At 47.9% G+C, this 15,203-nt stretch overlaps 2 protein-coding genes across 4 annotated transcripts; one reads left to right on the top strand and one right to left on the bottom strand.

Moving 5' to 3' along the window:
* The first annotated feature begins 105 nt into the window (after nucleotides 1-105).
* On the top strand, nucleotides 106-4,804 carry mfsd4aa (major facilitator superfamily domain containing 4Aa). Of its 2 annotated transcripts, none has more exons than XM_057029252.1 (10): nucleotides 106-263; nucleotides 501-960; nucleotides 1,526-1,724; nucleotides 2,027-2,266; nucleotides 2,543-2,663; nucleotides 2,744-2,853; nucleotides 2,927-3,100; nucleotides 3,738-3,885; nucleotides 3,966-4,036; nucleotides 4,161-4,804. In XM_057029252.1, exons 2-10 carry the CDS (start codon nucleotides 728-730, stop codon nucleotides 4,356-4,358), a joined length of 1,494 nt encoding a protein of 497 aa, XP_056885232.1. In that variant the 5' UTR covers nucleotides 106-263; nucleotides 501-727; the 3' UTR covers nucleotides 4,359-4,804. The 2 variants fall into 2 exon arrangements, with proteins under 2 accessions (XP_056885232.1, XP_056885233.1); XM_057029253.1 differs by lacking the exon at nucleotides 106-263 and having other exon boundaries at nucleotides 518-960; nucleotides 4,161-4,281; nucleotides 4,369-4,804.
* elk4 (ETS transcription factor ELK4) lies at nucleotides 4,659-12,503 on the bottom strand. Of its 2 annotated transcripts, XM_057029260.1 has the most exons (7): nucleotides 12,281-12,484; nucleotides 11,401-11,586; nucleotides 9,830-10,044; nucleotides 8,881-9,603; nucleotides 8,448-8,684; nucleotides 7,759-7,878; nucleotides 4,659-7,654 (listed from the first exon to the last, which is right to left on the bottom strand). In XM_057029260.1, the coding sequence occupies exons 3-7, from the start codon at nucleotides 10,034-10,036 to the stop codon at nucleotides 7,556-7,558; spliced, it is 1,386 nt and encodes a 461-aa protein (XP_056885240.1). In that variant the 5' UTR covers nucleotides 10,037-10,044; nucleotides 11,401-11,586; nucleotides 12,281-12,484; the 3' UTR covers nucleotides 4,659-7,555. The 2 variants fall into 2 exon arrangements, with proteins under 2 accessions (XP_056885240.1, XP_056885239.1); XM_057029259.1 differs by lacking the exon at nucleotides 11,401-11,586 and having other exon boundaries at nucleotides 12,281-12,503.
* Nucleotides 12,504-15,203: the final 2,700 nt, after the last annotated feature.

Raw genomic sequence — 15,203 nt, 5'->3', positions numbered from 1 at the left:
GGCGCGTCCGACTCGTCACCTTCATCCGTCCCTTTGGTGCTATGAGCGTCGGTGAACACCAGGTGGCGCTGCAGCTCCACTGTCTGGCACGGCCGGGCCCCGGTGACTGCAGAGGAAAATGTCTTAATTCAATAATTTAGTTATTTGGGAAGGATTTGGGCCGGACCAACATGTAACCGGTTGTTCACGGTTATCTATGGAATATTAGTTATTAAACGGACCAAAAACCGGAACAGCGAAGGTTTTAATCGGGTATCGAGCAGGTATGGATCACATTGATCGCATTCCTGCATCCTGGACTTCACGTTGATTTGCATTAAAACTAAATATGAAGAGTTTCCAAGATTAAGCTTTCATAAACACTTAACCTTTCACCTTTGAGTCGGAGTCGCTATTAAATTTAGTTCTTATAATTCCGCTGTCAGGATTTTATCCATATCTAATTCATAATAACCTGAAGGGAAACATTAACAGATTTTTTTTAAATTTCATCTTCTCAGAAAAGTAAACGTTCGTCAAAACCAACACACAGGAGTGAAACTCAGTGGGATGAATGATTGGATGTCCTGCCCTGAACCAGCCAACCAGCGAGACGCCTGGTTCCTGTCAGCTGCTGGGAGTCCCACAGCTCTGTTTACTCTGTCTGCTGGCACTTTGAGCCTCCGAGGCAGCAGAGCTCCACCAGACGGCCGTGCGGATGGAGCTGGAGTTGCTGTGAAGGAGCGAGATGAAGCTGATGGAGGAGCAGCTCTGGCCTCTGCTGAAGCAGCACCTGCAGCAGACCCTCACCTACTGGAGCGTCTTCTTCAGCTTCGGCCTGTGCGTCTCCTTCCTGGGACCCACCATCCTGGACCTGCGATGTCAGACTGGGGCCACAGTGGAGCAGATCACCTGGGTCTTCTTCTCCCAGCAGTTCTTCTTGTTGGTGGGCAGCTGTGTGGGGGGGCTCTTCAAGAAGACGTGAGTGCGTCATCATATTTCTCTACGATACATTCTCGACGTTTGCTTGCTTCTCGCCTGTTAGTCGCAGTGAGTTCGTTCTTCTTGTGGTGAAATCAACTTTTTATGGAACAAGTAAATAATAAAACCACCTCAGTGTTTATGGATAGACTGTCTTGACCAATGTGACATTATTAGACATTCTGGTCCGACAAGAACTTGTTGGAAGAGCAAATAGGATCAGCGTAAACACCTTTTTGACAGTTTTCTGGTCACAGTTACGCAAAAGAGCTCCTGCTTTGCATTTGCTGTTGGTACTTTTACAGAACAAAGACTGAAACTACACAAAGCTCCTGCGACACTTCTGAGGGTTTAAGTTGGTCGTTCCAGCATTTGTTAGGAGGGAAAAGACAATCATTTAGACATAATCTGAAAATTTGTCATTTCAAATTTGTAAGCCTCAGGCGAGCGTCTGAGGGAATTAAAAATGGAAATTTTTTTAACTAGGAAGGAAGAGGCGAATATACTAAATTAAAATGTTGCTCATTAAGCGATCGTTTGAATCATGTTTTTTATTCATCCGCAGCCTTCTGGCCTCCCTCTTGGCCCTGTTCTTCTGCACTCTCATGATCTCACTTCTGTTCGCTGCCATACCGTTCTGCCACCATATTGTGCCATTGTTTGTCACCATGGCGATAACCGGTGGTGCCATGGGGGTGATCGACACCATCGCCAACTACCAGCTCGTGAATTTGTACCAGAAGAACTCTGCTGTTTTCCTACAGGTCAGGGGACCGTGTGTGTGTGTCTGTGTGTGTGTGTGGTTTTAAGGTTGAGTTTAGGTCAGGGTCAGAGTCATGGTCAGGGGCGACATCAGCTCATGATGGGACCTGATCATCATCTTTGATCACTCCATCTTGATCAACATCTGAACAGATCATGTGACCAAACCTTGGCGGTCTGCAGAGAACTTCCTTCAGAATCCCTGATAGTTTAAAGTTGCCCCCTGACATGTAAAAGTGAAGCTGAATAAAAGTCTCTGCTGGTTCGGCCTTTCGGACCGTTTCTAACTCTGTCGTGGCCACAGTCTTTGCATTTCTTCATCGGACTGGGGGCGCTCATCAGCCCCCTGGTGGCCGACCCCTTCCTGACAGACGACAACTGCACCCTGGAAACCAACCGGACCCCAAACTATCACCACGTCCAGATGAACACGTCCCAGCACGAGGCCGCCCGGCTCGACCAGATCTCCGCGCATGGAGTTCCGATCGAGGGCGAGGCCATCGGCAGCGTGTCGTACGCCTTCTGGATCATGGCGCTGATCAACGTGAGTCCTTCGGCCCGATTATGCAGAATAAAGGGAAGTGTGTTTCATACTCTCGGAGTGTGTAGGTGTAAATGCGTGAGTGTGTTTTTCAGTCGACTTTGGGGAAACTGCAGGAACCAGTTTGCTCAAGTTTACGCTTCACCGGTTCCCATTTATGACATTAATACGTTTGTTCAGGAGCTTCTTGCTTGGAAAGGGTGTTAATACTCCTGCTGTGTGTGTGTGTGTGTGTGTGTGTGTGTGTGTGTTGTGTGTGTGTGTGTGTGTCTGAGGCAGCTCCCTGTGCCGGTGGCCGTCTTCACCCTGATATACCAGAAGAGGCTGCTGCCCTGCTTCCGGAAGGGTCCGGGTCTGCTCGAGGGACGCTCCGGCGGCTCCTCTCTGGACGCCGCTCCCGGTAACACACAGCACGTGTGTGTGTGTCCGTCTTTGTGTCCGTGCTGTCCACACAGCTGCTCACTGTCCCTTCGTCTCCAGGCAGCGCGTTTTCCTGCTGCAGCCCCGCTAATCTGCGCGGCCGCCCTCCCTCGTTCTTCCTCATCCATGCTCTGGGCGGAGCCATCCTCTTCCTCACTGATGGGATCATGGTGAGGCGTTCACAGTCATGTCTGTTCACCTGGGAGTTGGGCCCTGATCTGCTGTAGTTTACCTTCTTCCCAGGGCTCCTACGCTGGCTTCGTCTACACCTACGCCGTGTCCCCTCCTCTGCTGATGGGCCACAAGGCTGCCGGCTGCCTGGACAGCATATTCTGGGCCTCCATCACAATCGGACGTCTGGGCTTCATCTTTATGTCGTACAGATTCACAGCACCCAGGCTGCTCACCTTCAGTCTGGTACGAGAGTCGGATTTTTAAAATTTCAAGAATCTGAAAAGAGATGATCGGCGTGTGGTTTAGGCGGAAGAAGCTTGTCCCCAGCGCAGCTCAGAGTCCACCTCGAGTTTCAGTCCAGAGGAGCTGGATGTGTGAACACAGCTGCTGTTCCCACCCAGATTCACTCGCGTCCCCTCGTGTAAATACTGAAGCCGTGCCAATGGGCCACTGCACGGCGGATAGAGGAAGCTCAAAGCATGGCACGAAGCTGAGGAGCGATATCTAGGAGATGAGGGGATCCTGCAGAGGACGGCTGAAGTGATGCGTCTGTGTCTCAGACCATCTGCAGTGTGACGTGCACGCCCTCGCGGTGCTGCGTGTGAGCCGACAGCCCCACCAGGAGCTCTCACATCTCTGTAGTCACACATGCGTTTACACGCAGCTCCTCTGGAAAGAACCTGCTAAAGTCCATTGCAGATGGGGGGGGTTAACAGCAGGGTGGAGTCTATCCTTTTCTCCTGGGAAACCAGTCCATGTTTGTGACGACAGAAACCCAAATCTTTGTTCAAACATCTCATTTAAGGAGGCTGACCTCTGTAAATACCCACCCCGATCAGTTACTCTCTATCCTTGCTGTCCGTCCGCATGTTTGCCTGAGGTGGGGGCCATACTGGTGCAGTTCATGCTGATGATCTTCTACACCAGCTGGGTATTTCTCTTCATTGGTACGTGCGTGTTGGGGCTGTGCATAAGCAGCATGTTCCCCTCCATGCTGGCCTTCACAGAGGACATTCTGGACTACAAAGGTAAACTCTGAATGTGGAAGCCTCTGGAATCTACCGACAGATCTGTCCGTGAACTCCCGTTCCTCTTCTTTGCGTTCAAGGTTGCGCCACCACCGTCCTGGTGACCAGTGCGAGCACAGGAGAGATGCTGCTGCAAGTGGTCTTTGGATCTGTGAGCGCCGTTTTCCCTGTCATGATGATTACACTTGAAACCTCAGCCAAGATCCATCTCCTCGGTAAAATGAGAGCTGCAGCGCGTGGAAGCCGTTGATGTCGCCTGTGGTCTCTCCCTGCAGGTGATCCAGCGTGAGGGCAGCTTCACCTTCCTGCTCTGCTGCACCACAGCCTCGGTGACGGCCCTCTGCTGTTTCCTGCTGTTTCTCTACGTCCAGCACCTCCACAGAAGCAGCCGCGCAGGTAAACCCACCTCTGCTACCATGCCAGGCCTCCTCGATCAGGCTGACAGACAAACATCCCAGGAATCCCTCCTCTAATCTGCCCCAGGTTAATCTAGAAAGAAAGAGGGGCCACAAGAGGCTGCTGATGTCCCCACGTCCCCTCCTATCACAAGGACTTTCCTGGAATTCCAAAGATCCGAGTGACACGTATGTTCCAGAGGCAGCTGGATATAGAGCAGGACTCTATTATGTTCCGTTCTGGTCAAACCCGTCACACATCCTCAGCAGCTGTAGCTGCCCTCCAGAACACACAACGATGTTTGCTCTGTGTTGCGTGTGTGTGCCTTATACGTTCCTACCTGCGGCTACTTGAACCTGCTAATAAGGTGACACGGGGCTGGTTACACATCTTTAATTCTTGGTCTCACCGATTATAAACGCTCCCTCGCCGCCTCTCGTACATCGATGTGCAGCTTCAGACAAGTAACTTGTAAACATCAGGAAAGAAGAAGAAATAAAAAGTGGACAGAAAAAAGCAACAACGGTTGTTTCTTTTTAAAAACAAACAAGAGTTTACATCTGAGGGGAAAACATGGGGAGGTCCGGACGAGCAGATCGGGAAAGTTTTAAAAGGGATTTAGTCTCACGGACACTTTTTCTTAATTAAAAGCACTGAAACAAAATGCAATATAAACCAATTCTGTGAGTCATGTTGAAATAAATAGTCTGGGTTAACCTAATCACATGACTAATCACATGACTAATAGCTTGACAGATTGTGAGAATCGTATTTCATACAAAGTGCAAAGATGTTCCTCCCTTTGGGAAAATATACATTAGTCAGTAAACAAACAACATTTTGTCAAAGAGTAAATGTGAAAAGCGACAGAATGCAATTAAAGGAGAACCTGGAGAAGTGCAAACGTTCCATCACCACATCTGCATGTACAATATCAACACCATATCAAAACACTGCACATATAAAACATAGACTTTTGATTTCTCTCAATAAGGCTTTTGATTCTCAAAAATAGACAATGCCACTGCTGCACAGCTGCCTCCACACTCACAGGAGGAGAAACTGGACAAAAAACATCAAATCCCAGAACCCGAAACACGTCTAAGCCATCGGGCTCTTACAAAAATAATCTACGGTTACAGGAAAGGAGATTACGCTGAATGAACAGGGTCTAAATATTTATATTCTGTGAGAAAAATGTAAGAAAATTTAGCGCAAACATTTAGAAGCCGTCTTAGATTTACAAGCGCTGCATATTTACGTGCGCTGATCGGCTTCAGCACCTCCGCTGTGATATGGCAAAACTCACTAAACAGGCTCGTTGTTACTGGGTTTACGCCTACTTGGACTTGCATTTTAGGAAATGGACTCGGGCTTGGCTGTGGTAAGGCACCATATTGGAATGACAGCCTGCAGGCAAAGGGGTCAAAGGTCAGCCAGTATTCTCCACATCTCTGCTGGTACATCCCTGGGTTAGAAAGGGACACTTGGGTAAAGAAAGACAGGCATGTCTTCTATCCAAGCATCGAGTAAACATAATTCCATGTTCATGAGTCTGACGCAGACTTATGGCTTCTACATCTATTAGGAAACAGGTCCAAAACTGTTTATGGCTCTTTATGGAGAGGGTGCAGCTTAAAGAAGGTGTATCAGAGTCTCGGGGGCTTCTGGATTAAGGGTTGCTGTCATTCACTGGTGAGAAGAGGCTCAATTTCAGGCTGGTAGACTGGAAAATGACTGCTGACCGAGTGGCGTTGCATCTTTCCGTCGTCTGCTAATGCGTCACAAAATATGTTTCAATACTTGATTTGGAAGTGGAAAACAGAATCATTTGGTCGTCAGTTACTCTGACCATTACTCATCATATTTTTCAGCGTCACAATTAAAATTTCCATTATGGTGACACTCATACACATGTTAGGGCTCACACTAAACCTAATACTTCGTTGTATTAGTCGTAAGAATCACAAAATATGAACAAAGCTGTGGTAAATATGTCAAACATGGAGAGCAGAGATCAAAACAACAGAATGTGTTGTTACATCCATTAGCCACATGCTAGAAATGCGGTTTTACGTCATTCATGCTTAACAATTTTAGCGTCCTGAAGGACGATTATTTCCATAGCCACACAAAAATCTATGCAGAGTTATAAAAAGCTAGCATTAGCGAAGCAAACAAGCTAATGTAAAGTCCAGGAGCAGCAGAACGGTGCAGTCCAGTATCTCTTAAAGCTGAAGCACATGAACCTGTAGCCTCTGATTAAGCACCTGTTGGTGCGGATATCGTGCAGCCCGACCACCTGCAGTAAACGCGTAGCGGTGTCCGTACGGATCCTTAAATTCCACAAGCATCATCAAGGCCAGCAGAACGTTAGCTCTGGGGTGTGGCTGCCAGTATTCCCACATAACTACAACACAGAGTCTGCAATAAGTGCAAAATCAATTGTTGTTCTTTTGCCTGCGATGAGTCCGACCAGCTGAAGCTTCCCGGGGAAAAGAGAGTCAATATTTTGACAGTTTGTCGTGTGTGCAGTTTAAACACACCAGTCATTAAGGTTTGATAAGTGGCTGTCAGAAGAGGGTGGCGTTTGTGTTCTTTGGTCAAAGTCAGGAGTGCTGGGATGCCGTCGTCCTAGTCCGGATTACTGTTGGCGCCACCTACACGTTTAAGCTGAATTTAAGTTTTGGCCTGCGCAGATCTGATGCACACAAAGTGTTATGGCTTGTTTTTACACTGAGAAGAGGAATGATTCAACGTCAACACGGAGACAGTCGGAGCTGATCAGGCTACAGTCAGCCCAGGTTTCACAGCAGCAGACAGTACACGGGCAGGTAAAGCGGGTTCAGGGGCTCCGAGGGACTGCAGAGAAACATGGCGGTTAGAAGGTTCCTCTGCAACACTTGAGTAGAGAAAAGGAAACAGAACTATTGCCAGCAGAGGTGCAGCTGGATCAGGAAATAAAGCAGTGACACAACTGCACATTAAAAGAACAATCCAGGCTTTGCATTGCTCGAGTCCAAAATAACCCAACGGGATTGTCGCTGGTGGGGGTCCAGCGTGGATCCACCTGCTGCTGATAGAGAAACTTCTCCCTCCTTCAAACCGATGCACGCGAGGAGCCCCGGAACATGAATCCAAAAGTCCGAGTGGAACAAGAGTACCAGTGTGTGAGGACGGATTCTGAAAGGACTCCAGGTCCTCCTGCGCGTGTGTGTAGTGTAAATACTGCAACTGTGAGTTTTGCCTGTCTGGGTCCAAACGCTGCAGAGTTCTAAGTCTTCTGAGGGTCTGGAGAAATGGGACCAGGTGTGTTGGTTCCATCCATGCTGTGTACAGGGATCTGGAACTGAGGGGTGAGGACGGACGGGAACTGGAAAAGGACAGAAGTTTGAATACATCTCTGCAGAGTGTGTGTGTGCCTGTGTGTGTGTGTGTGTGTGTGTGTGTGTGTGTGGTGCACTTTGGTGCGTTTACCTGGAACAGATGAGCTCCCTGACGACGCGTGGCCGGGCTGAGGGGAGCCACTGGGCTGAGCGTGCTCCAGAAGTGGATGTTGGACAACAGAGGACTGGGAGTCAACAGCAGGGTGGGAGTCTGAGGGAAAGAGGGAGGACACTAATACACTAATTTATGGAGGAAATTACCGTATTTACTGTCCACACCACAGAACCTTGAGCAGGAAATTTAAACATTTCTGTTTAAGAAACACCTGAATGTTCAGATACAGACATTTATCTTAATATGTGAAGATGTTTTCTTATCTACTTAATCTATCTTAAACTAACAGGAAGGTTTTACTGGATGACCACACCAGTAGATCTTGTGATCAGTCACGGCCCTAAACCGAACCAGAAAGACTACATTGTCTAAAGCTAAATCCAATTACAATGACAGAATCTTGCAACTGCGGCCCAGTCATGTGTTCAGCAAACAACATTAAATGCAGCTTTAAACAACACAAAAAACACCAAATAACCATTCACATCGCAGCGTCTACTGCCACCTATTGGTCGACACTGGAACTGAAGTTTACATGAATAAATAAACCAGTTTTCTCACAAATATTAAGATTTAGAAGTGGTTGATCTTCAGGTTTAATCTCTCCTCTATCAGATAATTACGTCGGTCCAATATTCTGTGCTGATTTGCCTCCACACACTCACCGGTATCATTGCTGGTGTCAGAGAAGCGGTGGGTAACGAGGGGCTGCAGAGGCTCATGGGAGAGAAGTCCGAGGTGGTGACCAGCAGGGTGGGTGGGCTGATCTGCAGGACTTTTGGCGGCTTCCGGGATTTTCCTGAGCTCTGAGTGCTGACTGTGGTGCTGCTGCTCACTGAGGATGAACTGGTCTCAGCATCCACCAGACTGGTCTCGTCCGACAGAGCAATGCTACTGTCCACCTGGAGGACAGAGGACAGAACACGGATCTGCACACTGTCTTCACTAGAATGCTACAGGGAATTCCACAGTGGGGCGGGCACACCTGCCACGACTAGCTCTACAAACATGTTATTTCTAGTAATAAAAACATCACATGACAGGACAGATTTTAGAAGATAACAAGAGTCAAACAGGAGGGTGCGGTCCTCTACTCACCCTCTCCTGCGACTGAGAGTCCACAGGCTGAGACTCCAAGTCGCTGTCCATCACCAGCTCCTGAGAGGAGTAGAGCACCAGATTTGGTGACGGGTTGGTGGAGGCCAGGTCCTGTAAGCTGAAGGCTGGTTCTGATGGCGGGACCTGTTCGAATGAGTAGGCGTACTGGGACGGCACGGAGGAGTGTGTGGCGAGGCCTTCGTGTCTCTGGGCCGTGGCTGGCAGAGGGTCCAGCGGGCTGGAGCTCAGAGCGGGCTCTATGTCCACCCGAGGGGGGGGTGCTGGTGTCTGTGCTGGTGCTGGCTTTGGAGGGGTGTTCACGAACTTGATGACGGAGGACAAGGTGGGCTGCTGCGTTTGGGGCGCCTCCTCCTGGCTGTGAGCTCGGGGGCCGGCGTTCCTCCTGTCGGCCATCTTCTCGGCTGGATTCTCTATCTTGATGGATTTGAAGAGCTGCCGTCCGTTTTGCAACGAGTTGAGGGTGAAGGAGGTGTAGAGGCCAGAGTGGATGTAGTCGTTACGGCTCGACTGCTTGCTGCCGGAGCTGCTTCCCACCTTGCCGTGGTCGGCCGGCTCGCCCTCCGGGAGGGGGCCGTCCCCCTTCTTGGCCTGGGGAGGCGCATCTCCTCCCTCCGCTCGGGAGAAAACGTCCCCTTTCAGGATGTCCGGATAGGAGACGAAGCGGTAGACAAACTTCTGGCCGTTCACCTTCTTGATGATGTTCTGCGAAACAAACGTGTGGAGGAGAATAAATAAGGAGATGTTAAATAAATATTGTGTTAAATGAGCAGTTCTGCCCCAACCAAAGATGACTGGAGAGACCAGAATGGCCCGTGGGACAGCGCTCTGTCCTCTGTCTGAGCCCCACATCTAAAGCAGAGGCGTCCACACCCACGGGGGACAGTGGGGGACAGGACACACTTGTGCCGAGCGTCTCTGCTGCAGCTACCTTGTCGTAGTAGTATCTGAGAGCCCTGCTGAGTTTGTCGTAGTTCATGTTGGGTTTGTTCTTTCGGGCTCCCCACAGCCGGGCCACCTCCTCCGCCTGCAGCAGCTTGAACTCCCCCTTCTCATTGGTCCAGCAGATGAGCTGCTCGTTACTGGAGTCCAGTAGGAGCTGCAGGAGGAACTGCCACAGAGTGACAGAGTTGTCCATGTCTGTCACTGGAAAAGAGAAATGAAAGAAATTACACCAAACACCAAACTGTCAGGTTCCAACCGTCTCCTGCATCGGTGGGCGTTTTCCTCCTGACCTTTAGCCTCTTTAATGGAGCCACGTTCTAAGGATCCAAACAGAATCTGTGTGGTGGAAACCACCTAATATCAATAAATCAAAGGCAGATCTGGACCCTGGTGTAAAAAGGCAGCAGCCAAGTCACCAGTGAGTGTGTGTGTTACGGCTGTTACACAGAATAAAGGGTTTAGGTGACGTGTTGGGGCATTAAACCAGGCGCTAAAGAAGGAAAAGTAGCACCCAGTCATAGAAAAGAAGACAGAAACCTGACGCTTTAACGTAGCTAATTACTATTTTACAAACATCTTGTTCACATCTGGCTGTCCGAGCCCAGGAAGCTGTGAACATTAAATATCCCAAAGGCCAAGACGGAGGCTGGTGAACAGAGGAAGACTTTTATCCAACGCAATCCCTCCGTCTTAAAACTGCTCATTTGGACGAACAAAGGCCTCTTCTTCGACATCCTTCTGATCCCTAATAACAGCAGGGAGCCCTGATAAATGAGGAAAAACTCACATTTGGAACCTTCCAGCGGCCGAATCAGGTAAAATGAAGTTTAAGACCACGTGTTTCACGCCTCCGAAGCACTTAAGATGTCTTTTTAAAGGGAAACGCTCAGTATTAAAAAGAAGTTGCAAGTTTTATCCACTGCACGGACACCTGCGAGACGGACGCAGCCGAACCAGAAGATATGGGACTCGTGCTTCTGGTGGGGTCACATGACCCGGTTCAACTTTTCCATGAGCCATTCATGAAGCCGAGCAGCTCTGTAACAACAACAGCTTCCTTCTCCCCTCTCCTGCGGCTCGGATCCCGAATATAGATGCAGAATCACAGCCCTCATGACGCCACACTGGCAGATCGGACCTGCTGGTGCAGAAGTTGTGAGAGAGGCACCACAAAGTTGTGAGAAAGGCCTCCTGCCGACCATTTTCGGCTGCTTTGATGTTTTTAATGGCATTTACATTTCAGTTCCGGCCACTTTAAAGTCATTTAAATAACATTTGGCCCAAATCAGGACCGTCCACAGGGAGGAACCGGGTTGGAACCAGCTGGGTCCATCAGCTGGGTCGTGGTGGTGATTTCCATTTCCAGACCCATTTCGAGATAAATCTCGCCGCTGTAGCTGGGGACATGGGTGTGATGTCGCCCCAGATCCCCTATGAAAAGCTGCCTCCCACGCAGCAGATGTCCTCATAAGGTGCAGTGTGTTCTGATCCAGAACCCAGTGCTGAATACGACCCCCGGTGTGAGGTGCACTGACCTCTAATCAGGTCTGCTCTTACCAAAGTGTTTTATGTTCTAATGCCGCCGTATAATCATCTTCTAGGAAGCTGCAGTTTTGATTCGGGTTGGACCTCCTGGCTCAGCGTGGCCGTGTGTGTTCAGAGAAGCTGGAGAAGGTTCTGCACCCACAGAGAAATCAGGAGGGATTCTGTTCTGGTTCTGGAGTTTAACGCCCCAACACGCTGCTGTCGGGGCCAAAGGTCACACAAAATGGGGAAGATTTTGGTCAAACAAGTGCAGAAAGGTTTCTGAGATGCATTTATACACGTGTGTGAGACAGAGACCGTCCAGAACCTGATGATGGGCCGAACCAAAGCGCTGCTGTGATTTGGTCACATTCCTTTTTATTATGGTTGAAGTGGAGCCAAAAGCACCGACACACATCTGCACCGGTCAACATGTGCGTGTGCGCGCCTCGAGCAACAGAAACAATGAGCCTGACTCATCCACACCTGACAGGTTGGGAACCCTGTCAGAACCAGAGCTATCCAAAGTTCGGCAGCGTCCAACCTGCAGCCAGCGGGAAGATTAACCACCGTCGTTGCGCAACATTCGCCACAAATGGCGCAAACGCGAGCTGAGACAAATGGCTCATGTAACATGTGTGAGACATGATCCGGGGGTCCGGACGGGTCCGACTGGGCTTTACTGGCGCCGCCACAGACCAACAACAGTGGGAAATAAAGACCACTTGTTGCTTAAAAGCCCTCCCTTTGGTGACAGTCGACAGGCTCGCTGCTGATTTCACGCAGTTTGCCTTTAAAAGCCCGAAGCTGCTGTTCCGTGCACGGAGGCGTCGAGGCCAACAAATCAAAGCTTTAGCGTCAGTTTCTGAACTGGAAGTTAGCTCTTAGCATGTTAGCTCAGCGGCTAACCTACCTCGCTCCTAGAGACGGGTGGATTTCCGAGTCGTCGAGTCGCGTCGATACGTTCCCAAAACATTTCTGAAAACCGTATTAATGTTTCATATGCAGTGAAATAAGTTTTAGATTTTAAAAAAATACCTAAACATAAAATACATTAAACTGCCTTTGGATCGTCATGACGGCATTTCCTTTGAACTGAAAATATGTTGCGTTTGAAATTACTCGGAAATGTCAATATCGAGAATCGTTGCGCCTTTACGGGGAATATGTTTTCGTTAGTGACTGTTGTGGATGCGAATTTAGATCATAATTAAATTATAATCTGTGTTTTAGATTCAGTCTTGAGAGGTGCTTTTGTTACAACCGGTGAAAGCAATACAACTGATATCCTGTCTAAAAATGAAAACGCAAATTCATTTACTTAAGAACACTAAAGATTGTGTGGTATCCGTCGAATAATAACAATTTCTCAGTTATCTCAGTTGCTACCCAAGAGTTGCATTATTTTTCTGCACTTCAGGTTATAACACTTTGCCACCCTAACGTAATAACGTCTGTTCGATTTCCGATTTTTTGGGCGGTATGGAAATGCAACATTAATTTTTATTGAGATCACTTCCTCTTGTTGTTGTGTTTTTGAAAATATATTTTCCTGCAGCTTGGTCTCATTTACATAATTTACTGTTTAGTCAACATCACACGCTCCGGTCGTTTTGTCCTTAAAAAATACAAGCACAAAGCAAGATAGATTTAAACTGATGTCTACCGCCTATGATAAAGGATTATAGGTTGTTGTCTCGTAGCGTTGAGAGATTTTAGACTGCACATGCGTCAAATAAAAGCAAACAAATGCTGCAGCCTGCATCAGATGGGGAGTGAAATAAGGTGTGGAAATCAACAAATAAAGGAGTGCAAACATGCAGTTATAGAGCTGCTGACTGTCCTCAGTAGAGAAAACATTTTTGTTCCAAAGGTCACAAAATGTACATTTTTTTATAAAGTCTAAGTAGCACCAGTTACTGTAGTTTGGTTAGTGTAATTGGCCTCTGTGAATCTAAAAAGAAAGTGCAGGAAGCTGCGTGAGACTGCAGAGTTTAATAAACTAACCACTATGAGGCAGCTTTCCCCAACAATGCATCAAATGTCAAACGTTTTCAGGCCAAGGCTCACTGTTGGGGCAGAAATTAGATTTCCTTCTCCAACTGTCACCATTGACCTCTGGAGCCTTTATAAAAGAACAATGAAACAGCAGCAGGGTGGCAGTTTCCAGTGTTGCCACTATATGAAATATTTAGCCTGTGGATGCTGATAATAACATGAACATAATAATAACAATAAAGACATTTATTTAAAACAGTGTAAGTTAAGTGTAAAAAATAAGATATGCAAATATTCACGTCTCTGAAGTGGTGATTACGGAGAACTTAAACGGGCTAGCACCTTTTCCCACCAGCTTATTCCTCAAAGTTGAAGATAAAATGAAATGTTCCTGCAGCAAAACACGCAGTGATGACAGCCAGTCGGAAAACAGCATCACTTCTTTGACAAAAGGCAACAATTGCAAACATGATTTTTAGTGCTTTAGATTTTCTTTATGTCTTTTTTTGAATTGTTGCACATAATACGACAAGACAGAGGGAAACAAAGGGCAGGTTCAAAATATATTTCAAAAACACGCAAGTTTGACAGAGAAAAGGATCAGAATGTGCTCAGGGCCGTGAGAAGAGGTTTTCTTGTCAGAGGAAATTTCAAAGGCAGCGCAGCATTTCTTACTGACAAAAGTCACTTTCACAGTGACGTGGTACGTTACAAGGCCACGGCTGTGTTGCATTCCTGGACGGACAGCCTCTTCATCCCACTGTTCTCCTCTTCTGGCCTGCTGTCAGAAATCAGGGCCGTTCTTCCTTCATCGCTTCAGCCCTGATTAGTGAGAACAGGCTGAGAGCGTCGCAGTCAAACCATACGTGAGTTCTGTTGCAGCGTGGAAGCAAATATTTGAACTTCGTTCCTCCAGGCAAACAAAGCAACACCAGCATGTAGAAATCCCCCAAATGTGCGCTGGCGGAGAGCTGCAACTTCCTCTCTGCATTCCCCAGATCTTGTAGCACGCTGCGGCGCTGAACCGTTGAAACTGTCGGCAGTATTCTCGGTTTGGAAAAGTTACTGGCCTTGATTTAATTCTTCCTCCACCCACTCCGCTGTTGCACAGGGCACCGAACACACGAGTACATCTGAGAGTCAGTTCACCAGAAAAAGCGAGATTTGTCCCTGTAGATCAACACAAACACTTCAGAAATCACCTCCAACTGCAAAGATTTAGCTGAAACAGCATTTGAATTTTACATGTAATTAAGATTGTAATGACTGTGCAGCAGTGCCGCATCCTGTTTGGTTCCCAGTCTTAATGTCTGATGTGAGGCAGGTGACCTTATACAAACACAACGCAGAATCCCGTGAAAGATTGATGGTGTTTACCAGAAGTGGGTCACAGGATACATGCACGATGGAGCAGATCAGGACTGGCCAGAACCAGCCATGCCCAGAACTTTTTCATTTAAAATCTATATTTACAACTAATACCGGTAATATATCAAGAAAGCTGAGCAAATGCTGTTTATTCACAGTACTTAAGTGTGTTTATTAGCAGTAGAAGCACCTTAGTAAATGATTCAGGTCTTTTCAAACACCGAATGCATCAGTTTGTGGATGCTCGGACGGCCCTGCTGCCTCTTTTTATTTATTTTTCAAAACTAGTTGAAAGCATGTTTGCTAAAACCCCCCAGAGCTGTTTTGCAGACCGACGCCCCCCAAATTCATCATCAGCTCAAGTGGACTAATGGCTGCCTGAACGGGACTGTGGGACTTCCTCCCATCCGCGTGAACCCGTCGGGGCGGCTGAAACGGGTCAGTAACAAACAGCGCCACACCAAAAATGA

The sequence above is a fragment of the Takifugu flavidus genome, chromosome 4 (assembly GCF_003711565.1).
Source record: "Takifugu flavidus isolate HTHZ2018 chromosome 4, ASM371156v2, whole genome shotgun sequence".
In the NCBI taxonomy this organism is placed as follows: domain Eukaryota; kingdom Metazoa; phylum Chordata; class Actinopteri; order Tetraodontiformes; family Tetraodontidae; genus Takifugu; species Takifugu flavidus.
This window is presented reverse-complemented; position numbering and strand designations above follow the sequence as displayed.

Excerpts from the sequence above, each read along its gene's own strand:
- elk4 (XM_057029259.1), bottom strand. The coding sequence starts at position 10,036 with ATGGACAACTCTGTCACTCTGTGGCAGTTCCTCCTGCAGCTCCTACTG. Across the intron at positions 9,604-9,829 it reads TCAGATACTACTACGACAAG|AACATCATCAAGAAGGTGAA; the intron begins GTAGCTGCAGCA and ends TTTGTTTCGCAG. Across the intron at positions 8,685-8,880 it reads ACTCTCAGTCGCAGGAGAGG|GTGGACAGTAGCATTGCTCT; the intron begins GTGAGTAGAGGA and ends TCTGTCCTCCAG.
- mfsd4aa (XM_057029252.1), top strand. The coding sequence starts at position 728 with ATGAAGCTGATGGAGGAGCAGCTCTGGCCTCTGCTGAAGCAGCACCTG. Across the intron at positions 961-1,525 it reads GGGGGGCTCTTCAAGAAGAC|CCTTCTGGCCTCCCTCTTGG; the intron begins GTGAGTGCGTCA and ends ATTCATCCGCAG. Across the intron at positions 2,664-2,743 it reads CTCTCTGGACGCCGCTCCCG|GCAGCGCGTTTTCCTGCTGC; the intron begins GTAACACACAGC and ends CTTCGTCTCCAG.